The 25,074-nt window shown below is 56.1% G+C and overlaps 8 protein-coding genes across 8 annotated transcripts; 4 read left to right on the top strand and 4 right to left on the bottom strand.

Moving 5' to 3' along the window:
* Positions 1-2,395: 2,395 nt before the first annotated feature.
* On the bottom strand, positions 2,396-3,190 carry EX895_003647 (uncharacterized protein; the record flags this gene model as incomplete). Its single annotated transcript, XM_029884245.1, has 1 exon — positions 2,396-3,190. The coding sequence occupies one exon, from the start codon at positions 3,188-3,190 to the stop codon at positions 2,396-2,398; it is 795 nt and encodes a 264-aa protein (XP_029738955.1).
* A 583-nt stretch (positions 3,191-3,773) lies between these two features.
* EX895_003646 (uncharacterized protein) lies at positions 3,774-6,866 on the bottom strand (the record flags this gene model as incomplete). The annotated part of the gene is made up of 1 exon (XM_029884244.1): positions 3,774-6,866. One exon carries the CDS (start codon positions 6,864-6,866, stop codon positions 3,774-3,776), a length of 3,093 nt encoding a protein of 1,030 aa, XP_029738954.1.
* A 2,790-nt stretch (positions 6,867-9,656) lies between these two features.
* EX895_003645 (uncharacterized protein) lies at positions 9,657-10,507 on the top strand (the record flags this gene model as incomplete). The annotated part of the gene is made up of 2 exons (XM_029884243.1): positions 9,657-9,842; positions 9,935-10,507. The coding sequence occupies 2 exons, from the start codon at positions 9,657-9,659 to the stop codon at positions 10,505-10,507; spliced, it is 759 nt and encodes a 252-aa protein (XP_029738953.1).
* Positions 10,508-11,414: 907 nt separating this feature from the next.
* Positions 11,415-12,774, top strand: EX895_003644 (uncharacterized protein; the record flags this gene model as incomplete). Its single annotated transcript, XM_029884242.1, has 2 exons — positions 11,415-11,592; positions 11,708-12,774. The coding sequence occupies 2 exons, from the start codon at positions 11,415-11,417 to the stop codon at positions 12,772-12,774; spliced, it is 1,245 nt and encodes a 414-aa protein (XP_029738952.1).
* A 2,084-nt stretch (positions 12,775-14,858) lies between these two features.
* EX895_003643 (uncharacterized protein) lies at positions 14,859-17,612 on the top strand (the record flags this gene model as incomplete). Its single annotated transcript, XM_029884241.1, has 1 exon — positions 14,859-17,612. The coding sequence occupies one exon, from the start codon at positions 14,859-14,861 to the stop codon at positions 17,610-17,612; it is 2,754 nt and encodes a 917-aa protein (XP_029738951.1).
* Positions 17,613-17,791: 179 nt separating this feature from the next.
* Positions 17,792-18,977, bottom strand: EX895_003642 (uncharacterized protein; the record flags this gene model as incomplete). The annotated part of the gene is made up of 3 exons (XM_029884240.1): positions 17,792-17,999; positions 18,103-18,294; positions 18,418-18,977. The coding sequence occupies 3 exons, from the start codon at positions 18,975-18,977 to the stop codon at positions 17,792-17,794; spliced, it is 960 nt and encodes a 319-aa protein (XP_029738950.1).
* A 534-nt stretch (positions 18,978-19,511) lies between these two features.
* On the top strand, positions 19,512-20,510 carry EX895_003641 (uncharacterized protein; the record flags this gene model as incomplete). Its single annotated transcript, XM_029884239.1, has 1 exon — positions 19,512-20,510. One exon carries the CDS (start codon positions 19,512-19,514, stop codon positions 20,508-20,510), a length of 999 nt encoding a protein of 332 aa, XP_029738949.1.
* Positions 20,511-20,658: 148 nt separating this feature from the next.
* EX895_003640 (uncharacterized protein) lies at positions 20,659-24,861 on the bottom strand (the record flags this gene model as incomplete). The annotated part of the gene is made up of 1 exon (XM_029884238.1): positions 20,659-24,861. The coding sequence occupies one exon, from the start codon at positions 24,859-24,861 to the stop codon at positions 20,659-20,661; it is 4,203 nt and encodes a 1,400-aa protein (XP_029738948.1).
* Between the last annotated feature and the right edge of the window lie 213 nt (positions 24,862-25,074).

The following is a 25,074-nucleotide window of genomic DNA, read 5'->3' as shown; positions in this document are numbered from 1 at the left end:
CAACAATCGAACCAGAGGAAACAAGCCTTCTCGAACTCCGCTCCCAGAGATCTGTTCCACCATCGAGATCACACGTTCTAATGCTGCTCGTATCGAGCGAGACACGGAAAGCACACACATGCACCAGTATGCTCCTGCTGAGCCGCACCCGAAACGGCTCCCTGAAGATAACCAGAGATGGACCAGGAGCCACGAGCAGGGGTGCTTAATTTTTGCTGACACGCATGCAGCCTGCGGGAAGGCAGCGAGGCTAGAAGGTCGGCGACATGAGCAAGCCGCCGACAACGCTGCATCATCCCGAAGGAACCAACGCCAAGCAAGCTTGACGCAAACACTGTTGCCTAGGTGACAAAGGGCAGAGGGCGGGCAGAGGGCGAACCTGTTCAAACATCGTGGCGAAAGCGGCGGCGTTGTTGTGCTGGCGGCGGGTCGGTTCGCGGTGGGAGAACTAGAGTGCGAAAGTGCGTGACGACGGTCATGGCTGCTGCAGCGGATTCGGAAGGACCGAGCGTTTGACGCAAATCAATTCTCCGTCTGCCTCTTTGCACACTGGGTTCCAGTCCCCACTCTAAGCAACAGCCAGCAACGCCCCACCGCAGGCTCAGCTGCCGTCAGCGATTTGCGGTCTATTGGAACATCTCGATGATGAGATTCGTTTGCCTAGAGAGCAACAGTCTCTATCTCTCCTCAAGGACCAACACGGCGCAGAGAGTGTGTGAGAAAGAGGAAAGGACTCCCATGAATTCTCAGTTTCTGAGTCGCTTCGCCGATGCATACCGAGACCAGCCAACTGCAACCAGGCAGACAGAGACGCAGCAGAGAGGTCCTGCTGTACATCGTCGACGTGGGCTGTGCATCCGAAGTTTTGTGCAGAACTGAAGTTCACCGAGCTCGAAGGCTCTAAAGGGAGGCGAGGCATAAGAACGTGGGTTCAGGAAATTTGGCCAAGTTTGAAAGGGTGCCAAGCAGTCAAACTGCCTTCGGGTCCAGAATGCCAAGCCTTTGTGTTGCGGTGCATGATGTTTTGTTTAAATAGAAACATTGCGCATTTCTCCCCTTGAACTGAACAGAAGCAGAAGAGACCAACACAGAGACGCGCTTCGCCTCATAATTTGTCAGGGGGCAAATGACAGCAATACAAAATGCAGATGCAGAGGGTCGGTCTGCGTATTCAGAACGAGAACGCACAGCACGTTTCTCAGAGAGAGTGAATTTTCTCTTGCATACCAAGCCTCGTAGTGCTTGCATTCTTTTGCAGAGGGGGGGAGGGGGCCTTCGCAGCGCATGGCAACGCAGATGGAAATGCGAATCTCTCCGTTGGCAGGAAAATGTGGCGTCCGGTGTTGATTGTGCTGGTCCTCCTCTCGTCGGTCATCTATCTATCTGCCTTGAACCTTGTTGTCGCTCGCATTACTGCAGTCCCTCTCTGCAGAGCGGGGGACAGCAGTTCATTGGAGGCGCTGCAGCGACTGTCATTTATCTGACATGTTTCCTTCCACTCGCGCAGCGATGAGAGTCCTGCAGCCCTCTTTCGAGACTTTGATCGCTGCGATCGTCCTCTTGCGGAGGTGCAGTTGTAAGGTCTGTGGCCGACCAGGACCATGCAGAGCAGACGAGGGTTGCTGCCTAACCGAACCAAGGTCGGTTGCATCGCCTCGAGAGGATCGAAGGTTCTTTCTCTCTGTCGAGATCCGCCTCGCAGCGCCGATCCGTCGGTATTTTAGACACCGCACCTCGCAAGCGTGTGTTAGCGTATATCATTGTCGTTGTTCCAAGTCTACGAAGGAGACAGCCAAGTCAACTCTGTCTGATCTATCGTGCCCACGCGAGTGAGTTGAGCAACCAACTCTATTCGCGTGATCTCTCTTATTGTGTTTTCGACGGTGTTTCTCCTGCCCCGAGAAACGTCTGGCATCCGACGGCAACCGCCGTCGGAACATTCTGCACATGGCTGGCTGTTGCCAGCTCGTAGCGTGAGCCAAAATCGCTGACCACATCCCCCGCATCTCTTAGCAGCGCTCATCGGGAATCCTCCAATCGATGTCCTCCCGATCTCTTGTCATTGATCGATTCAATTTCAGCTCCTTTTTTTTCGCCCGGCTTTTCTTAGCGTCAGTTTTATCTTTTTCTTTTCTTAGTCCTGACCTGACTTTGAGACTAAGATCGCCGGAGAATGTCGCCTAGCTGCTCGTTCGTCCACCGTTGCCTAGAAACATACCAATCCGCTTAGGATTGTCATACAGTACTACTGTCAAGCATATAGCTCAGCGGGTCCTCAACACAAGGGTTCAGGCGTCAAAGTGTCCGACTGCGCTGATACATGGAAAGAGGAGCGATTATCAAAGCTGAAAGCAACATAGAATACATACGACGCTGGTAGAGCGCGCTGAAACGATCATAACTTCGACTTGAACTGATGCTGGCGACGGGAGTGTGTCGGTCGTGATGGTAGCGCAGCAGACTGTACACGTGAGGACCCGCTCGATGGACTAGACTGTTGTGAAGAAGAAGCAGCGGCGTGACCGCTGGTCGGCAGCTCGTCGTTGCGTCCTTGTGAAAGCACGTTGTGTGCTGTATCGGCGCGATTCGACTCTTTGCGCCACTCTCGATGCACCAGAGTACTGGGTGCAACGCCAAACTGATCATCAACGCCCTCCAGCTCGAGCTCCTTGACCAGGATGACCCGGGCGAGCGCATAGTGGTGGATGGCATGCAGGCCGCAGAACCACAGCTCTCTACCGACAGTGCTGTCCATCTCTACCACGAATGGCGTCGTTGCGCACAGCCGCAGCGGCTGGCTATACAGGCGGCCGTGGGAATCGTCAAAGACACGATACAGTCGATCCGCAGTGCGCTCAAACTCGCGCAACGAAGCCGTGACAGACGTCTCGATGTGGGGCAGTTTCGAGGCGATGCGAGAGTCGTAATCGACTCGCATCACTGCTTTGGCGTCGGTCTTGATGCGAGCCTGCCAGTCTGCTATTGCGTCGGTGAGGATGCGAAGATGATCGAGCACATGTCGAAAGTGCTTGCCTGGAGTCGAGCCAGCGATGACTTTGCTTTCGAAGGTGTAGGAAGTGTCGGTGATGGATCGTGAGCGCAGGATACCGACGGCTTGGTTCATGATCTGAGCCGTGCACGAGAGCAGGTTCTCCTCTGACTCCTTCCAAGAGGATGCCGGCACCACCATGGTGCTGACGAAATGGGCAGCGATTTGAAGAGCTTTTTGGTTTCGATCTGCGTGCACACCGGCGTGATTTGGCGATAGATCGATGGAGCAGCAGGGAGGCAGTAGCCGTCGTCACCTACTTCGATGTCGCTGCAACTACAGTTGAAGGTGATGCTGGTGGTGATGATGTGCTGATGGTGACGATGATGGTGTTATGGAGTGAAAGAGCAGCATAGCGTTCCGAGACGAGGGAGGCCCTTTCGGCAGTTGATCGGTCAAGTGACTATTGCATTACTCCCCGCCCCAAAAAAAGGTCTACTCGGAGCAGGCCGTGCTACTGTTGAGTTGAGGAGCACGCGCCTGGCAGGCGGTTAAATTCAAGCGGAAAATGCCCCACACTGGCCTTGCAGCAGCTGAAGGACCCTGCATTTGCCTTCTCATCACCTCCGAACACGTCACATCCGACGACTCCTCGAGACACATTCACGCATTCACACATTCACACCGATGTACAAGGATAATTTTGCGCGCTTCAATGCTGCATTGATCGAAAGAAAGGGGAAAGAGACACATACATTGCGTGCATGAGGGGCTTGTTCGCTCGTCAATGACGAAAGTTGCAAGAGCTACCATTGCGACAATTGCCTTGCAGGAAGAACTTGCACTGCACCGTGTTGCGTTTCGACTGCCACCCACCTCCGCGACCACCGGCGTTGCCTCCATAGCTTGACAGTCCGCCTTGTTGATATCCACCATAACTCGCATAGTTCGAATCCTCCCAACTGCTTGGAGCGCGTCCATCGTACCCAGGACCCCTCTCCGCCGGCGTGTGATTGTACTGGTGCGTCGCTGGCATGTAGTCTTGCTGGTATTCGCCCGGGTAGCTCTCTTCCTGGAAAACGGCGTCGCTCGCTGCATTGCTGTCATACGTCTGCGGCCAATGCCTGGCTTGCTCAGGCGCTTCATAGCTGCTTGGAGCTTGAGCATTGTAACTCCCACTCGACCTCGCCAGACTCGACACCAGCTTTGACAGACTGTCGCTGGTCACGTTGGACGATGCCATGGCGGCATTGACAGCATTCGAATTGGCGCCGTTGCTTTTGGCAGCGCTAATAATTGACCTGATCTGGTTGACGTCAAAATTGAGAGCAGGTGCAGGAGCAGGAGCAGTAGCAGGAGTAGGGGCGGCCACGGTACCTGTCTCGCTGGCCGTCGATGCACTGCTGTTTGCGCCTACAGATTGCGCGACACTGGAGAGCAAAGCGCTGAGATCTGCGACCGGAGGCAGTGCCGTGATTGTCGAGCTCGGCCTTTCGGCATTCTCTGCGACGTCTCCTTCGTTCAAACCTGGATCCTCTTTCATCGCTCCCATAGCCGTGGGCGTTCCCACGATCCAGTCGTCCGGAATTGGGATCTCTTTAGTTTCCGCTCCCGCCAGCTCTTGAGGGGTCTCAGAAATTGTACCCGGTTGTTCCAGTTCGGATTCGTCTGGGCAATCAGGCTCCTCTCCCTCAGGACAGACTTTCGCTTCGAGATCTGCCTTGCGTTGCGCTTGGAAGGGACCCTCGATCGACCCACTGCCAAGTGGTGCCGACTCGGCCATCGGCACATCCACGGGGCGTGGCTCGCGCCATTCTATCGACGCCTCCATCGTGCTTACCGTTTGACGAAGCGCAAGGCCCTCGTCCTTCCTAGCGTCGACCCCCTCTACCGCTTCTTCGTCGCCCTGTCCATAGTCGGCAGGCTCGATCAGCCTTATCTCGGTCAACTCGTGGTCTGCCTTGAACCTCACCGTCTTCTTGGCTTTGGCCTCCTTCTGCGCGTCGGCTGAAGGCGATACAGCCTTGTCAGCCGATGAGGCACCGGTTCCAGCACCACCGCTCAATTTGTTCACCAGACTCATGATGTTCTGGTGTGCGCTCAGGCGACTTGCACTAGCAGCATTCGCACTCGACGAACTGCTCGTGCTCGTCGGTCTCCTAGCATTGCCTGTGGCGAAGAATGGAAGGGCAGGCTTGGCAGCTGTGCTGCTCGACGCAGTTGCAGTGGGTTTCCGAGCAGCGATAGTCGGTGCTGTGGGAGCCGCTGTTGCCGACTTGTACCTCTTGACGCTATCGGCCTGGGCAGCACTTTCGCCTGGTTTGCGTTTGGCAGACGCCGCCGACGCACCGGGGGTCGAAGCCGCTGTTGACGCCGACGCCGACGAAGTGGGACGCGCTGCCGGAGAAGCTTTCCTGGTGTCCTCGTCGTTGACCACCTTGGACCACTTTGCTTTGATGCTGGTGGCCAACGCGCGCGCGGATGGATCAACGGCACGCACAGAGACACCCTGGATGGATTTGCCCAGCCCTGCGTCATCAGTGAGGTAGGCACTCTTGATATCCACGTACTCGAGAATGTTGAGCAGAGGCAACAAAGTGTCCCTGTATCGGCGGCTGTGATCGGGCGTCGCCTCGGTCACCTTTTTTGGTGGCGCTGTTGCGCGCAGCCACGTCGACAGAATGTGTCGGGCTGCCGGTAGCGCCATAAGAGCAGCGAAGAACCTCTTGCGCCCCGAGTCTGTATAGCCTTTTCCGGTTTCGAGTTTTGCGATGTTGTTGAGCGTCTCGACGATGACCTTGCGGTCCTCGGGGCTGGTGGGTCTGGGTTGGTGGAAGCTGCCGTTGGCTTTCAAATCGCTAAGCAGCTCGACTAGGTTGCGCGCGGCCTTTTGCGGCTCCTGCTCCACCCTCAGGCGAGTGAGGAACGCTTTTGCTTTGTCCGACAGCTTCCTTGTCTCGGCTGGTGCGGTGGCCGCATTACTTTTGGCTGCGACAGCGCTGCCGACGGCGCCATTGGCTGATGACTTGGCTGCCAGCGCTTTGGCCCGAGGCAGTGGAGGCGTACCCGGCTCGGAACCCGAGTCAATAGCGACCGGCACAGGCGCTTCGTTACTGGACGGGTTTTGTGAGTCTGCGGACGGACTAGCTGCTGGGGGGGATTCTTTCTTGGTCACAGACTGGGCGACGCCAGGTTGAAACGTGAGCTTGGATTGTCGCAGCTTGGCCGGCTTTTTCGTGGCATCGGCACTCGTCAGTGTCGAGCCCGAAGGCAGAGTCGGATGATCCACACTAAATGCAGAGCTCGGAGCAGGGTTCGCAGACAGTGGCGTCGAAGAGGTGAAGTTGAGAGCGTTCGCAAGTGAGTTGTCCGAATGCGATCTGACCAAGTCGTGTTGCGAGGGAGTTTGCGAATGGGAAGGGTGCAGCTGCAGATGTGGCGCACCCGGAGGTGCTTGATGTGAGAGATGGAAGGTAGGCTGCTGTTGCACCTGAGCCTGCGGCGTGTGGAAGACGGCATTGATGAGCTCCTCGGGAGACGCATCTGGATAGTCAGCTCGGAGCTGATTGAACGTGGTAGAGTCGATGGACATCACCGACCGCGACGGGTCGGATGCGTACGGTTGATGATACATGTGAGGCTCGTAACCAGGCGGCTGATGTTGGTGAGAGTGTGGCAGCTGCTGCATCGCCTGTCCGTCGAGACCAAGGAAGGCAGGATACGAACTGTTCGCGATGGCGCTCGACAATGTGGAGGATGTGTAATCGGACAAAGAGCCCGCAGGCTGCGGCACGCCGTTGGGAGCATGTTGCCAAACGGGGACCGGCTCGCTGTTGGTGGGCATCTGCCACGAGCCGTAACCGGACGAGGAGTTCATCTTGAGACTGTGGGCCTTGGAAGAACACGTTGCTAGCCAGCTCCGAGAGTAGGACGCTTGCGTTTCTTGAAAAGGCTGTGTTCAGACGGCCGAATGCGACAGGGGGAGCGCAGATAGGAGATGTATGCGCAGGAGGAAGGATACGGACAGAAAATTTTCACGCAAGAAGGAACGTGTGATCAGCAATTGTTCTTGTTACTCGTGGACAGTCATGATACTGCGAGGGTGTGTGAGGGAGCAAAGGAGGGTATCGACGGGAGTACATTCGTTGCGAGCATAGCGTGCACCATGCTATTCGCAGGAAGGAGCAAAGGTTGAGGCTGCGAAATGGCGTCGAGATGAGAGGCGCGCAACTCGACAGTCGATTCACGCCCCGAATTCCGAGAATGTTACATCTCGACAAGACACATCCGAAAGTCTTTATTCAGCTCTCTCGCACTCTGCGGCCGGGTGAAAGAACAGTGGCCGCAAATTTGCCGTTTCCGCGCCGACAGCCACGCCAACATGGCGGCCGCCGAATGCTGCGTGTTTCGTTTTGAACGAAAGGTCGGAGAAGCGTCTATGGTGACAGGTTTCACCCAATCTGAGCTTGCTGTGCCAAGTTCCAGACTCGAGTCTGGCAGCGTAGGGCAATATAGGATTTGATTGAGGTTTTGCATTGGCTGGTATCGACTCGAGAGCGACATGGGACAGCCCTGTAGGCGGCGCGCAATGCGGAGGGCAGCGAGCCTGTGCGCTTGGAAGTGATGCTCAAACTTCGGGCACGTGGCTGGCGTCTTCTTTCTGGTGGCGAGCGCTGATTTACTTGAACTTCAGGGTAAGATTTGAAGAACCCATGGAAGGAGGACAGGGGAAGATTTGTATACTCACAGATGTCGATAGGTTTGTCGCGATGGGCGTCCTGCCAAGGTTTGCGTGGGCTGCGGCAGCGCGCGGTAAATATCGATTGATGCTGCCGTCGACGCTGTTGAGCGTATTTGTTTCGAGATGCGTTTCAGCGCTCCAGCATGTCCTCACTGGGAGAGAGATGGAAGCACATCCAACAGCTTCCTTTACCCTCAAATTAAAGTGAAAGCTACTCAACAGTCCGCGACTAGCGACGGATCAGGCTGGAAGATTTCTGAAGCAACACTTCGAAAGATAGACAGTGTTCGTCAGCCACGAAGCAGCAGCACCCGCAGCAGAAGCAGAGGTAACGACAACGACGACAACAACAACAACGAGGGGACCGAAGCCTGAAGGCTGGATCAACACGTGTAGAGGCTCGAAGAGCTGACAAGCCAAAAGCCGGCTATTTATCGCAGCGCTATCGTGAAGCGCCACAGCCGCAGGGAGCTCGCAAAGCGGATCAGCAGCCGAAACGATCTCAGATGTGACCGACGTGGTTGATGGGCCAAAGTCGAATGGGTTGATGGTGGTTGCAAAGAAAGAAAGTCAGCCCGAAAGCGCGCGCTCATTTCTGGCCCAACCGTCGACTAGAACTGGACTGAGCCAAGATACAGACCAAGTGGCATGCAAGCCTTTGCCGGCCGATTGCCTTTTTTTGTGTAATCAAGTGTGAATTTCCAGCGGATTACTCTGAGGATCAGTTTGAAAAGGAAAAGATTGAAAAGGAACAAGCCGCAAAGGGATTTCAAACCGAGATGTATTCTCAGGCCTGTGACTGTTAAACAAGGTTGCAAGTGGGTCTCTAGTCGATTCGCAAGCCCCACTAACAACGCTATTCGAATGCTCGACCAGATATACCACGACCCCTTTCAGTTTTCTCTATTGCTCCCTTTTCCTTTCTTACCACGTCCTTTTCCCACTTTTGCGACCTATTGAAACGTGTCGAAACCGTCGATTTGCACGATTTGCAACCACTTTCTATCGCCTCTATCACTTTTCTTCGTCTCGTCGTTCCAAGCATCTCCGGTGAGTATCGTGTTGTATTCGGCTATGCTAGCCTGCCCTCCTGCCCGCCTGTCGCTCTGTACTTGTCCCGTGTGCTTGTGCCCCTGCATCTCGTGCTTCTTTCCTTGGACGGGACGGGACGAGCAACGCGGCAGCCTTGCTTGCCTGGTTGGACCCTGTGGATGCTGTCAAACACGACGGCACACCTCGCAACGCGTGGTTGATCCTGCTTCATCCGGATCAGCCGGGGAAGTCGTCATAGCTGGTGAGCAGGTGCCAGCGTAGATGGACAACGTCGACGCGAGACTGCACTCGGTGCTTTGGCTCACAGGAAGAGATCAGAGACCAGAGATGTCTCGTTCGTGCCGAACACGCGTGGGATGCGCCCGCATACGATACGCGCTCGGGTTTGCTCTTGAGCGTGTCACTTTGCTCGTTCGCGCTCTCGCTCGGCCTTCCGCCGGCGGATCTCTGTCCTCTCTCCTCTCGGCTTGTTTGGTCGTACTTCCAGGGCAAGCTCGCTCGGCCCTAGACGCTTGCTGCAGAACCCTGTTTTGTTGACTCATTGTTACATCTTGCTCCCCGCTTGGACTGTCGTCTGCAAAACGCGCTGCTCATCGACGCCGAACGCCATCTGTGGATCTTCTCGGCATCATCGTCGCGCTTTCCCTCCTCCCTCCTCCCCCCTTTGCCTTTGCCTTTGCCTTTGCATTTCGCCTTACATCTCCACATCTCCTCCGCCTCCTCCGCTCTGTCTAGACGCGGCACCTATCGCCTCAGTTCCCGGCAGCCGTTTGCGTCGCCTAAATTCATTCTAACCTCCCACGCCCTGTGCTCCCGGTCATCATCGCAGCGTCCGATCTCGACGACTCCTCACCGCCCACCATCTTTTCCGCCATGAACGCCGCCAGCTTTGACCAGTACGGTCTGCTTTCGCATTCTGTGGCGAACGCGTCACATCAGCATCACGCTGGATCGCATCCGCATCAGCATCACCAACAACCGCACCACCAGCATGCCGCCTTCAATCCGGCTATGGGCCACTCGGGCCAGGGCGATGACATCTTTATTGCTCGACAGACTGTGAGTTTCCGCTTCAAGACGTATCGCAACAGTGAAAGCAGAGCTGCATGAAAAACTAATCATGTCCTCAACTGCCTGGTCGTGTTATCCAGATGTTCGACGCGGTAAGCCGTCTCTCTGCCCAGCTTCGCCATGCTGCCGACTCGTGCGACGCGTTTGTCAAGGTGGTGGCGCGACAAAATCCAAACGTCGCGGCGCTGGTGCTGGCACAGCAAGGCAACGTTTCGAGTGCAGGTGGACCCACCGGCGTACCCGCCGCGTTCGACTTCCTCAGCATTGCCAATGGCTCGCATACGGGCGTACCCGCTGCAGGTGCCGAGACGGCTGCGGCAGCAGGCACGGCAGGCGCTAACGGCAAAGCGGCGAAAAAGATCAGCAAGGCGCAAAAGCGCAAAGAGAAGCGTCTGCGCGACCCGGATGCGCCCAAACGACCACCGAGTGCCTACCTGCTTTTCCAGAACGAGGTGCGTCAAGAGATCCGCAAAAAGCATCCGGGCATGCCCTACTCGGAAGTACTGGGCAAGGTGTCCGAGGCGTGGAAGGCGCTCACGGACGAGCAGAGGCGTGTCTACCAGGACAAGACGACAGAAAACATGGTGACATGGAACCAGCAGAAGAAGGACCACGAGGCTGCCATGGCACAGACCACACCTCTCGACCAATAGGCGGAATGGAATGCGCTGCATCCATCCATCTTTTCGTTGGCCGTTGGCTGTTGGCCTTCGTATCTCTCCGCCATTATATCCTCTAGCCTGGCTCGCCAACCTTTCCTCGATCGAAAGCGCAGCCAGGTTTGTACTCTACGAAGCTGCTGTCGGCTCCAAACAACCATCTCTGTTCTCTCTCTGTGGGACTTCTGCTCACACGTATCGGCTGTACGTCTCGTAGTCGGCACATTCTGTAATTCTTTGTGTACTATAAAGCCCCCCTTTTCGATACCGCTTGAATGTGATAGTACGCTTCCTTCTTGTCTCTCTTGTGCCGATTGCGATTGTGCAGTCTGGCTGTAGACGGCTTGCTGCTCGACACCCTGTGAGCTCAAACTCAAGCTCGAGCTCGAGAGGAAGGCCATGCGAGATCGGCTGTAAAGCGCAATTTGGCAGTGTACCGTAGCTCGCCTTGCTCTTCAGAAGATTTTAGGCCTAAAATCGGTCAAGACGACAGACACCTCACATCTGCACATCTGCGAGACTCGAGAGAGACGCGCTCCGAATTGTGTCTCGAAGCAAGCGCCCTCTCGCCTCGCCTCGCCTCGCTTCGTCTCGCTCTCTCGCAAAAGCGGAAAGCAGCGGAGAGCCAGCACGCGCAGCAGCAGAAGCACAGTCCACAATTTTCCGAGAAAAAAAGGGTAGCTCTCCACCTTGCAAAGCGCAGACCTCTCCTTCTTCCTCGCCTTCATCTTCTGCTCTTGCTCCTTGCTTCCTCTCTCTCACGTCGACCAACCGCAGCAGCCATCGCCATCGCTATAGCCATCGCTATTCGCCGTCCCCTTAGACCGCAGTCGATCTTTCTCACCCTCATTCTCTTGCCCGGCCCCACCACCGTCCATCATCGTCGCCGCCCCCGCCCAACATGTCCTCCAAGATTCCGGGCTTGCAGCACATCCAGTCGTTCACCCAGAGAAAGGAAAAGGAATGCCGAAAGCCCGAAGAGGGGCTCAAAAATGATCTGATCATTCGTGCTGCTCGTGGTCACCAGACCGAAAGGGCTCCCTGCTGGATCATGCGTCAAGCTGGCCGATACCTCCCAGGTAGGTAGCGCACACTCTTCCGACGTCGATCGAGCTCCTCCTGCAAGCCGACTGTGCATCTTTGCTGCAGTATGACGAGCACCACTGACTTGTTAATTCCCGGCTCCTCCAACAGAATTTCGCAAGATTCGAGAGGATCACGACTTTTTCGAGTGCTGTCGCAACCCAGAGCTGGCGTCCGAGATCACAGTGCAGCCCATCCGCCGCTACTCGGGACTGCTCGATGCAGCCATCATCTTTTCGGACATCCTCGTTGTGCCGCAGGCCATGGGAATGGAGGTGGAGATGCTTCCTGCTAAGGGACCTCACTTCCCCGATCCGCTCGTGACGCCCAAGGACATTGCGACCAAGCTCAAGAAGAAGGTCGACGTCGAAAAGGAGCTGGGGTACGTGTACGAAGCCATCGCATTGACTCGCACCAAGCTGGACGGCGAGGTGCCGCTGATCGGATTCTGCGGTGCTCCTTGGACGCTGATGGCGTACATGGTGGAAGGCGGAGGTAGCAAGACGTTTGAAAAGGCCAAGACGTGGCTGTTCAAATATCCCGAGGAATCCAAGCAGCTGCTGCAGAGGATCGCCGACGTCTGCACCGATTTCCTGGTGGGACAGGTCAAGGCGGGTGCGCAGCTGCTGCAGGTGTTTGACTCGTGGGCTGGCGAGCTGTCTCCCTCGGACTTCCGTCAGTTTTCGCTTCCGTATCTGCGCTCGATTGCGGCTTCGGTGCGTGACATCCTGTCGACCAAGTCGATCCCGTGCCCCCCGCTGATTGTGTTCGCCAAGGGTGCGTTGGGTCACTCGCTGCCCGAAGTGGTCAAGGCGGGCTACGATGTTGTGGGACTGGACTGGACGGTGGAGCCCTGCGTTGCACGTAAAGTGGTGGAGCTCGCATCTCCGGGCAAGTCGAACTACAAGGATGCAAGCGGACAGAACGAGGCAGGCCACCGTTTGGCGCTGCAGGGTAACATGGACCCGTCGGTGCTGTACGCGGGCAAGGAGGCGATCGAAGCCAAGGTAGAAGAGATGCTGCGATCTAAGAAGGGCGGCTTCGGCGGTGGAGGAGCGTACATTGCCAACCTGGGACACGGAATTACGCCCGGTGTGGACCCAGAGGCGGTCAGGATCTACCTCAAGGCGGTGCACAGGATCAGCCGTGAGGTCAACAGTGCTCAAGATGAAGAATAAGCGCGTGGTAATACTTGCATGTTGTAACAGCTGTCATTACCTCCAGGGAGACCCCAAAATATGAATTGCCTTATGCACACCTCTCATTAATGCCGTTCGTTGCCTCTGGCCTTGCGAGAAGATGGTTTGGGGTCGCAGCTGGACCTTTGAAGGAGCTTCGATTCGAATCAACAGTCTCAGTCTAACAAACTATAGTAAAAAAAGGCGCTCGGTCCAGCCTAAAGAAAGGAGGAGCTTGTTCCCCGCAACGCATGCGAGCCGACGTGCATGCAGGACGCCTGCATCGCCGGTCCAATCTTGGTCAGGCAGTCTCTTTCCTTTCCATTGTGACTTACGAACGAACGCTACTTGCACATTGCCGAAACGCCACCAAGGGGGTTGATTCAGGGGTCAAAGGAGGGTTCTAGGCGACGACGACTATCAGCGTGCAACCCTGCGTTGCGAAGGCAACCAGCTGACATCTCGACCTCAGCAAGGGTCGACCTCGTCTGAAGGATGCGCTGTTTCGGTAGGGTTGAGTTGGTGTCTGTCGTTGCAGCGCCCACCGTCTCCTAATCATGTGCCCTTCCACTGCTTCACTCAAGCTCAGTGTACTTACGAGCAATCCCGCTGGTTCCTGATCTTGACCTTGCTTCAAAAACAAGCCAACGAAAGAAACCAAGCAAACGAAAGAGAGCACTGCCGAGTCGAGGTGCTCCCACTCGCTTTGTGCTGGCTGCACCTTGTGCCTCGGCACCTGAGCAAACGGAAAGGCGAATTCACCGACCGGGATGGCTTGGCTTGCTTTGCAATTTCGCGCCAAGGTTCTATCTGCGTCTCTTTTCGCTCGCTGAGAGCGGCGATTTCCCACACAAACGTCTCGGTCTCAAGGGACAGAAAAAAGGCTTCCTCGATGGATCGCCTCGGCTGTTCCGGACTGATCAACAAGTCTAGCCGGGCAATCTCGCTCGCCCGCTTACGCGCCCGCTTACTCGCTGGCTCAAGCTGTCACTTGACATTACAGCAGCAGGCAGCACAAGCACGAGGCGAGGCGTCCGTCGTTGATTTTCGGCGTCACCGAGCACACGAGCACGCTCCGCTCTTTTGCCTCCACCTCGTTCCTCTTGGCCCTTGCGCCAATTGCTCTCGTTAATCCCCTCACGAGACTGATAGAAAACCGACAGAGCGCGTTAATGTGCTCGCTGCACGAATGCAAAGCCGTTGGAGCTAACCTCGTGCGCTGTGCTGCTTGTGCTGTGACGGACTTGATATCGCAGGGCCTCGCCTATCTGCTTTGCTTTGGTCCATCTGCCCCGCATCTTGCCCGCGTTGCTTCTTTCCGACACGGTGATCCTCTCTTTCTTGCCTTTGCTCTGCGGCCGCACCTCTTCCCATCCTCCTCTCTCTCAAGCAATAAGGCTTGTGTAGGAGCGCGGAGCCCCACTGACACTCGACTAGTCTGTCTTGCGCGCGGCCTCGGGCCACCTGACTCCTAATAAATCCACCCGCTCCCACTTCTCGTCCCTCGCTTTCTTTTCCGCTTCTCTTTATCACTTCCAGTATCGATAGACTCGTGCCAACCGGCCGTCGTCCCCCGTCTCTCTCGAGCACGAGCATAACTATCCGACTCGCAGAATCCAAGCTAAGCCAACTCACGCTAAGAGGTCGGCCCCACACACCTCGCATCCATCGCTTCATCTCGCCTAGACCATCCGCTCCTGGGCCCTATTACAACACGCACTAGACTAGACAATTCCTCAAGACGCAGCAAGCCTGAACCCACCGCCACCGGAACCTTCTCTCGCATCTCGCACCTCTGCCCGCCATCTCGTCAAAGTCACAGCCTCACGCTCCCCTGCGCAGTCTGGAACCGTGCTCGCGGATCAACAGCTGAACGCCTCGCGTTGTAACTAACGCACGCCCACTTGCTTGTGTGTGTGATGCTGCATCGTCTCCCTTTCGAAGCAAAGCAAGTCGTATAAGTACCAATCGAATAGGATACAGCCAATCTAACGTCCCTCTCCAGCTCCTGAAGACCACACAAGCTCGCCTCCTTGACATCGCGCAGAGCATTCTGCTCCTCTACGTCCCTCTTTCAATCTACGATGAGGTTAACGATCGCATCGTCGGCTTCTGCCCTTGTCACAGCGCTTCTGCTGTCGGCAGGCCCTCAACGTGCACAAGCTTCGCTCGCTCAGTCGGAAGGCCTCACCACCCTCTTCGAGGGCCTCGCTGATGTCACTCGTCCCGACTCACAGAAGCATCTCGCGGCTGGCCAAAGCCTCATCGGCTTGAAGTCGGATCCCTCTCAGCCTGGCGTTCAGTGGAGTGTGCAGCAAACACAGCCTACCATTCTCGATAACGGCAAACTCAACACCGCCGACTTTACATTGGTCACCGCGGGTGAAAAGATAAGCCTCAAGGCATCCTCCTCGCCACCGTCTGCTTCGCCAGACTCGCCTTCCACCTCTGGCTCCGCTAGCAGCAACCCGGGCATCACGAATGCCGGCAAGGCACTCTCGTCAAGCTCTTTCTCGCCTGTCAACCCTCCTTCCTTCCCACTGGCTGTGCGAAGCCCTTACCTCAACGCTTGGCTACCCTCCGGATCCAACTACGACTCGACTCCCCCCAACACCGTCGGCAATGGCGGCTACTTGGCGGGCCAGTGGCCTTCCTTCTGGACTTCTTCCTATGGCGCCGACGGCGAGTTCCGTCTCGGCTGGACCGGCTACATCCGCATCGACAACGTCACCTACGAATGGATGGGCAACGGCTTTGGCACTCTCGTTCGCGCTGGCCCCGCTGCCAAGCAGCTCAGCGCCGAGTACACCGCCACCCGTACAATCTTTGCCTTTGAGGCCGACAAGGTCAGATTCAACGTCACTTTCCTCACTCCCATCACGCCTCACGACTATCTCCGCCAGAGTCTGCCTCTCAGCTACCTGCACGTCGAGCTCGACACTTCCACCATCAAAGGTCGCAGCATCCAGCTGTACACGGACATCGACGAGCGATGGGTCACCGGGCACGACTACGACTACGAGGATTATCCCTACGACCAGCAGTACTACGAAAAGAACGACACTTCGGTCTTCTTTATTACTCGTAAGCACCCTCAAGTCTACACCGAGTTCCGTCAGCGTGCCGAGTGGGGCAACGCTACGTATGCTGCGCGCAATCACACCGGTCTCTACTCGAGGAACAACAACAATGTCGTCACGCACACCGAGTTCATCGACACGGGCAAGCTCTCGTTCGACCATGGCCCCGTGCTTGGACCGGAAAACTCGTTCGCGTTTGCCGTCGACTTCGATGCTAAGCACGCCGACAAGGATGCACTTTTCGTTGTCGGTCACATGCGCACACCCTACGTCAACTACATCCGTGCGAAGCATCCCGGAACCAACTCGACCAAGAGCTATCAGGAGGACCGATACGGGTTCTGGCAGACCAAGTTCGGAGACAAAATTGAGGATGCCGTTGCTTTCTTCATCAACGATTTCGATTCGGCTCTCGCCAACGCCAAGACCTTTGACAAGCAGGTTCTTGAAGACTCGAGGGCAGCGGTGGGCGGTGGAGAAGTAGGCGACCAGTACGCTGCCATCACACAGCTCTCGCTTCGCCAAGCCTTTGCCACGTTCGAGATCACCGTCAGTAAGGACGACAAGGGCCGATACAACACAACAGACACTCTGCTCTTCCTCAAGGAAATCTCGTCCAACGGCGACATGTCGACCGTTGACGTCATCTTCCCGCTCTTCCCCCTGCTTTCGTATGCCAACCCGGACATGCTTCGCGATCTCATGCTCCCCATCTTCGAGTACACCGAATCCGGCCTCTATCCGAACAAGTGGTGTGTGCACGACCTTGGCGTGTATCCGAATGCCTTTGGCCACGACGATGGTAACGACGAACCCATGCAAGTCGAAGAGTCGGGCAACATGATCTGGATGACGCTCCACTGGGCTCAGCTGGTGGGCAAGTCCAAGGCGGTTCCCTTCCTCGAAGAGCACTACAAGATCATGAAGCAGTGGACCGAGTTCTTGGTTGAGGATAGCCTCATCCCGGCGGAGCAGCTTTCTACCGATGACTTTGCCGGCACGCTCGCCAACCAGACGGACCTCGCCATCAAGGGAATTGCAGCAATCTCTGCAATGGGCAAGATCGCTGATCTGCTTGGACACTCGAAGGATGCAAAGGCGTACGCCAACATTTCGTCGAGCTACATGAAGCAATGGCAAAAGTATGCCATCTCGCACGATGCGTCGCACGCCAAGCTCGCCTACCAGACCGATGCATCGTGGGGAACCGTGTACAATTTGTTGGCCGATCGACTGCTCAACCTCAACTTGGTGCCTGAAGTGGTCTACAAGATCCAGGATGCCTGGTATCCTCGTGTGCAGGAGAAGTATGGAGTTCCGCTCGACTCGAGGCACAAGTGGACCAAGACCGACTGGGAGATGTTTGCCGCTGCTGCCTCGGACGATCCCGCTACGCACAAGCTGTTCATCGAGCTGCTGTACAAATTTATCAAGGATGGCAAAACGGATGCTCCCTTCACCGATCTCATGGAGAGCACCACGGGGGATTTCCCCAAACAGCCCGAAGACCCGCTGATCCACTTCCTGGCTCGACCCGTCGTGGGCGGACACTTCGCTTTCTTGGCCAAAGCCAAGGCTGATCAAGCCAACGGCGTGGCTGAAGGCGAATACAAGTACGGCAACGAGAACGACGTGATCACTCAAAAGCCGCAGCAGCCTGGCAAAGGTGGCAGTGGCGACAAGAAGCCGGAGGACCGCAGGAAGAAGTCGGCTTCGGCCTCGAGTGGTTCGCAGCGTGCCTTCCAGATCGAACTCTAGATTCTTTCTGCTTTTCTTTGATCGTTCGTTCGTTCATTCTTTCGCTTTCAATTCTTGTGTAACGTTGCTCTAGATTCCATGTCGGGGGTGGAGGGTGGAACCGAAGTACCTTTCCCTTCTCATTTAACTTAGAACAAGATCCGACTCGGACAGCTATCGGGCAATAACTTAACTGAAGTTCAGCTCTCAAATTCCACCTGGTTGATGAGCGAGCCGACGCCGTTGGAGACGGTGACGGTGAATGTATCGCCGTCTTGCAGTGTACGTCTGGGGGAGGCGGTCCAGCCGATGCCTGCTGGAGTGCCGGTCAAGATGAGTGTTCCTGCGGGGAGTGTAGTCCCACGAGACAGGAACGAGACGATTTTTGGGATGGAGAAGATGAGGTCGCTGATCACCGCCACCATCGCAAAAGAAAGAGTCAGCCGTCCGGTTAGGAATAATGTCGGGGATCCTCGAGAAAGGATGAAAGCTTTGGTAATGGGTCATGTACCTGAGATCGCTCTTCTGCACAATATCATCGTTGACTTTACCCTGGATCGAAACCTTGCTCAAGTCTTTGACAGCATTGATGTGGACGAGCGCTGGGCCAATAGGGCAGGAGGTATCGAAACCCTTCGAGTAACACCATTGGGATTGAGCGAATTGGGCTTTGCGCGATGAGACGTCGTTGGCTGCTGTGATGCTGTTTTGCACCGACACGAATTGAAACACATCTATCTGTAAGTCAAGTCTGGTCGTCACACGGCATCGACAGGGCATCTCCAGAGAGGACAACAAGAAGAAGAAGCTGAAAGCATGAACTCACCCAAGCACGTAGCTAAGCGCACTTTGCTCATCAACATCCTTGCACGTCCTGCCAATGACCACTGCCACCTCGGCCTCGTGATCCGCCGCATCGTCCTGCAACAGGCTCTTGGGCACCAGCGTCTTTTGAGGCCATGGACCGGCCAAGGCTGTGTCCGGCTTGAGAAAGACTGTCGGCACGGAAGGGATGTCCAAGCCCGCCTCCTTGGCATGTTCGACGTAGTTGAGCCCGATGCATCGGATCGTGCCCACTTCCTTCTGGGTGAGCGGGGAGAGCAGCTGGCCGATGGTGGATTGCTCGCCCGTTGGACGGCCCGGTTCGAGCACCGAGGTTCCAGAGAAGATATTGACAAGCACGTCGCGGGAGTTGAAAACGGCCTGGCCAACGTCGACTTCAGCGTCGACTGGCTCGCCGACATGAATCTGGTCCGGGGAGGAGGAAGGATGGAAGCGCACGAGGCGGCCGAAGGGGGCTGTTGTTGACATGGCCAAGGTGCGCGTCGAGATGCGTGTGTTGGCTGCAAGTGGGAAGGTTGCGGTGAGACGTCGCAGAAGCAGCATCTATTGTCTACTTTTGTACGAGTCAAAGTGATGGAGATCAGGATGGCCAAAGCAGGACGAGTCAGAGGATGACCGAGATGTCTGTCGTCTTGGTCAATGCATCCGATTACCCCACATACGCCCGAGCCGAGCAAGCCTGGACTTCCGCGAATCGAATTTGTTAGGATATTGTTAGGTTTCACTATGAACCACCTGGTTTTTTATTAAATACTGTCACTGCCGAGCTGTCAAACTAAGGACGTACGGTCCTTGGCTTTACTGCCTCTTGGCTGTGCAATTTCGCACTGCCGCACTCTCAAAACTCCGACTCGGATCTACACTGCAGCCAAACAGCAAAAAAGACGCTTCCGGATCAACAACACCGCCTCCTTCTTCATGGATCGAGCGTGTCCAGACTCGAGAGGCTGGCTTCGAGCCGGGAACCGCTTTCTCAAGCCGTCTCACAGCCTTGACAACTCTCCTCGATGGGTACATAAACAACGCTAGACTCGCCTCCTTTTCTGACGTTGTTTGTCATTGTCGTTGTTATTCACGATGGTCCACCTCAGGACGACGAACAGCTGGTTTGGCCTCTTGCTCGCCTTCACGATGCTCTCTGCCTTTGTGCAGACGGTCACTGGTGCTGCTCTTGACTCGCGCTCTACGGCGAAGAAGTCAAAGGTGCAGGCCAAGGTCGACACCACCACTCCACGCATCCTCGTGCCGCTCTACATCTACCCTCTGCCCAACGCATGGGATCCACTCTACAGCGCCATCCGTGCAAACCCAACTGCAGCATTCACCGTCATCATCAACCCCAACTCTGGGCCTGGTTCAGGCAGTGCACCGGACTCGGACTATGCTGCTGCTATCAAGACGCTGAAATCAACCGCGAGTGCGGGTCAGGTCCTCGAGCTGGTGGGATACGTGCCTACAGGATACGGAAAGACTTCGGCAACAAAGGTCAAGGCAGATGTGACAAAGTACGCCAAGTGGCCAGCGACTGTCCGACCAGACGGGATCTTCTTTGACGAAACAAGCACGCAGTCCAAGTACCTCGCCAAGTACGCCAACTTCACCGACTTTGTCAAATCCAACAAATGGTCCTCCTCAACCACCACCACCATATCAACAGCAAAGAGCACCACGGTCAAAGCGACAACCGCACGAACGGGCATCACCATCCTCAACCCAGGCACCTGGCCCCAAGACGCCCGCTTCTGGTCCACCTCAGCAGACCACATCGTCGTGTACGAAGACAAACTCTCCAACTTCAACTACACTGACTATCAGCACAGAACGTCCAAGAACCACCTCGGCTCCACCTTCCAAAGAAGTTACATCTTCTACAACGTAGACCCAAGCAACGCCACCACCAAGGATGGCAAGCGTTTCACCAGTCTCGACTCACTGGTAAATGCGACCGTGACTGGACTCAGCTCCAGGGGCGGCCTGTTTATCACCAACCTCGATATCGCCTCGACAGACGTCTATGCCAAGTTTTCAACCATTTGGCAACGATTCGTCAAATCCGTCGCGAGCCTCTCGAAATGAGCAGCTGCAAGTTCCACTTTGCGCTTATCGACAGGAGCGCGACAACATGCAATGCAGACATCTGTGCACGGTACAACGTAATGGCTTGTGTGTAAGTTACGGGTGAAAAATGTGATTGTGATTATCAGTGTCGTGAATGGCAAAGTCACTAGCGATCGAACAACAACGTTCGTCGAGGTGGCAACACAGGCGCCGGTACCACCAACGCCGGCATACCCGTACCCACGGTCTGCGCCGGGTTACCCATGATGATGCTCTCACTCACACCGAGCACCTCATCCTTCTTGCCAAACAGCGCAGCGTCGAACAAGTGGTCCGTCGTCTTCTCGAAACTCGCCAGCATCAGCACGCTGTCCTTCATCTTAGCCACACCGAAGCGCGTGATACCCAGCACCTCGCCCTTGTACGTCATCGTATCCGCCAGCAGCATGATGTGGCGTGGATCGATGCTCATACCGTGCGCCGACATGGTGTGTTCGATCTCGCGGTAGACGGATGTACGCGCGGCCTCGATACCCAGCACCGACTGCATCTCCATCACGTGGTTCGTGTGCGTCTGGGTTCCAATGACTCCCTCGGTGGTCATGACCTTGAGCAGGCCGTAGCCTTCTACGAGCAGTTTGCGCGTGCCCTTTTCGTCCGAGATGACAGCACGCGTGGCCTGCGGAATGCCCTTGACCACGATCGAAGGGAGCGCACGCTTGAGCGCTTTGAGGTTGTAGTACACCTCGCTCTCCTTATCGACGCCTTCGGGCGGCACGTAGATGCGGATGCGGTTTTTCTTTGGCACCACCATCACGCGCTCCTCCTTGATCTTGAGCTTGGGCGCGTTGACGATCGCCCACTTGATGTCGTTGAGCGTGATCTCGAGCTGCAGTTTCTGGATCGCCTCCATGTCGATGTGGACGCCCAAGTACGTGTACTGCGCCGCCCACGCTTCTTCAATGACCGAGGCAATGTCGCCCAGGTACGTCTTTTCGATGCGACCCTTGACGATTCGCGCTGCTCGCTCCGATTTCTCGGACACCAGCTTGGCCTCGATGATGGGCGTGTTGATCGACTTGGCTGCGTTGATGATCTCCTTGATACGCGGCACACCCAGCGTGACGTTCATCGATGCCACACCGGCGAAATGGAACGTCTTGAGCGTCATCTGCGTGCCTGGCTCTCCGATCGACTGGGCGCCAACGGCGCCCACAGCCGAGCCGGGTTCGATCTTGGCCTTCATATATTTGATGTAACACTGCTGAAGGAATTCGAGAATTGCCACCTCCTTGATCTTGCTCTTGTTGTTGACGATGGCCCATTGATCGCGATCGGCACCAATCGAAAGATCGGTTTGCTCGTCCCAATGCTCCTCGCGCTCCTCTGCGCCGTACATGCCAAATGCCTCGCGCACCTGGACGGCCCGCTTGTACACGTTCTCGCGGAGGAATTCGCGTACCGAGTCGCGGTACTTTTGCGTGCAAGTCTTGACGAAGCGATCGCTGTTGAGCTCGCGCTCTACTACCTCCATGATCTCGTAAGGATAGAGCCCGCGACCCTCGACGTGGTGCGTGATCGCCAAGCAGTGGCGCCACAGTCGGAAGGGCTCGATGGGCATCGCGTTGCCTTCGAGCTCAGCTGGGTCCAATCCGTCGTCTCCGTAGATGAACTGCACCACACCGCCAACCGAGTTGCGCACACTGAGGTCGTAATGCGTCGACAGATCCTCGAGCGCCTTCATGAGACGACGCTGCATGTATCCGGTCTCTGCCGTCTTGACCGCAGTGTCGACCAAACCTTCACGACCGGAGATGGCGTGGAACAGAAATTCGGTCGGCGCGAGGCCGCTGAAGAACGAGTTGCGCACGAAACCTTTAGAGGGCGGGTCTTTAGACTTCTTGGGAAAGTGGGGAAGCGATCGATCCTGGAAGCCATTCGGCACACGTGAACCGGCGATGATTTGCTGACCCACACAGGCGACCATTTGTGCCACGTTGATCTTGGAACCTTTGGAACCGCAAACCGCCATGACTAGCGGTGCGTTGTGCCGGCTCAACTCGGTCATGCAAATCTCGCCCACGTCACTTCGGACGCCTGAGAGAACACCGGAGATCATGTTTTCGAGCGTCTGCTCTTGATCGCAACCTGGAAGATTCTCGAGCTTGCCATGTTTGGCCTTCTCGATCAAGTCGAGACATTCAGCGTAGGCAGCCTCAACCTTTGCGTCCTTGTTGTCGCGCAGATTAGGACCGGGAATGACGTCGCTGATTCCGAGCGAGAAGCCTTGGTTGGTGAGCCAACGCGCACACGTCTTTGCGAGACGGTTCATGGCAGTGATGGCCGCATCGGGACCATAGTCGCGCAGCATGACGCCAAACACCGAGTTCTTCTTGCCGTCACCGACGGTCGACTTGTCGAACACTCCGCACATGACCTCGCTGTTGATGATGACGAGCCAGCCATCGTTGGGCGACATGTCCTTGGGATGGCCACCCGTTGGCTTCTCGAAAGTTCGACATTGCGCCTCGAGGTTGACGAGATGCGGGCTCTTGCGGTTGGGACGGATGAGGCACGACATGACTTGCTTGCCGGTCCATAGGCGGACAGGCTTCATGATGGCAGGCGGAGGGACGTCGATCTGAAGATCAGCGTCGGCGAAATAGCTGCAGATCTGCGAGAATTGCGCTCGATCAAAGAATCGATCGCGTTTCGAGATGAGGTAAGAGGCTGTGATGAAATCCTGGATGGCAGCGATGATGGGCTCTCCGTTTCGCGGAGTGACGAGGTTGTGCTTGACGCCCATGAGGACGGTGGCCTCTGTCCTGGCCTCCTCGGTCTGCGGAACATGCATATTCATCTCGTCTCCGTCGAAATCGGCGTTGTACGGGTTGCAGGCACACTCATTGAGACGGAAGGTACGCCATGGCCGGATCTTGGCTCTGTGCGACATGATCGAGAGCTTGTGGAGCGAGGGCTGTCGGTTGAAGAGGACAATGTCGCCGTCTCGGATGTGACGCTCGACAATGTCGCCAACGCGCAGCTTTGAGGCGAGCTCCTCGCGCATACCTGGGAACTTGAGGAAACGTTTGAAGCCCGTTTTACCGTCCATGAGGTAGTTGGCGCCTGGATGGACGTCTGTGCCGTTGCGAACGGCCTGCCGCAATTGCTCGATGTTGTGCTCAAACACTCGCTCTGGATAGGTGAGAATTTTGGCAACCCTTTGTGGCACGGCAACTTCGTCGATCTTGAGGTTTGGGTCGGGACCAATGACGGTTCTTCCGGAGAAATCGACACGCTTTCCCGACAAGTTTCCACGGAACCGACCTTGTTTGCCCTTGAGTCGCTGACAGAACCCACGGCTAGGCTTTTGGCCAGGCTGAGTGGGTACACCTGGCAGCTCCGAGTTGATGTAGAGGGCGACGGTGAGCTGGAGGAACTCCCACTGCTGTACGAGTTGACTAGTGGTGGTACCCTTGCCGCCTCTGACGAGTCCGAGCTTGAGCAGACTGTTTGTGAAGATGATTTCTGTGAGCTTGATTGTGACGTCGTCCTCGTTAGTGGCGCCGTCCTGAGCAACCGAGGGACGAATGCAGACTGGTGGCACGCAAATGTACTGCCAGATGTATTCCTCGGGACGACCAAACTCGGGGCGTAAACCGAGCAGCTCGCAATCCTCGTCCGAAATACGCTTGAAGAGGTCGAGCGCCTTTAGCGGGTTCAGATCCTCCTGTGCCTTGTTGAGGTGTGGCGAGATGTCGCCGTTGCCCATTTTGATGTTGGTGGCAAAGGAAGCCTTGAACTCGTCATGCTCTGCTGCAGTCTTCTTGGCACGAAACTTTTCGTGGACGATTTTGAGCTGGCCTTGTTTTTTGACGGTGCCGTTGGTGTAGCCACACTTGGGACAGTAGAGGACTTTACGAGCGATGGTGTTGACTGCCTTGAAGGTCCGGGTGCGATCGAGGTTCTCGAGATTAGGCCGACGGAAGCGTTTCAAGAACTTTCGGCGATCGGGTTCTTCGAGGAGGACGGTAGCGCAGTTCTTGCAGATACTCTGGAGGATTGCGACGGTGTGCTTGAAGAAGCCGACATGGAAGACGGGAAGGACGAGCTTGATGTAGCCGTAGTGACCGACGCAATCGGCCATCTTCAGGTGACAAGTCTCGCACAACGAGTTTTTGTCCGAGACACCCAAGCGTCGATCGAGCGTACCGTATGCGACAGGTTTGCGTTCTGCTTCGCCGATGGTGTAGAGATCTCTAGTGGTGACTTCGATTTCGGACATGTTGACGATGTCCTGCTTGGACAGCACACCGAACTGGATGTGCTTGATCTTTTTGGGCGCATCCTGGGAGACGAGCTGCTTCATTCTGGCCAAAGTGTGCAGCCGTACGTGGCCAGCGTGGGAATGAATGCGTTTGCAGAAGGAAGACCGAGTCTGAATGTGTCGTCAGGGCTGATTGGTCGAGCGATAGTCAGGGCTACGTGCGACTGACTGGTGTCAGCTTGAGCGCCTTGAATCCAAGATCGGGGAGTCAGAGGATATTGACTGACGAGGGCTGGAGCGCGGGAGTTGTGTGCT

The sequence above is a fragment of the Sporisorium graminicola genome, chromosome SGRAM_22 (assembly GCF_005498985.1).
Source record: "Sporisorium graminicola strain CBS 10092 chromosome SGRAM_22, whole genome shotgun sequence".
In the NCBI taxonomy this organism is placed as follows: domain Eukaryota; kingdom Fungi; phylum Basidiomycota; class Ustilaginomycetes; order Ustilaginales; family Ustilaginaceae; genus Sporisorium; species Sporisorium graminicola.
This window is presented reverse-complemented; position numbering and strand designations above follow the sequence as displayed.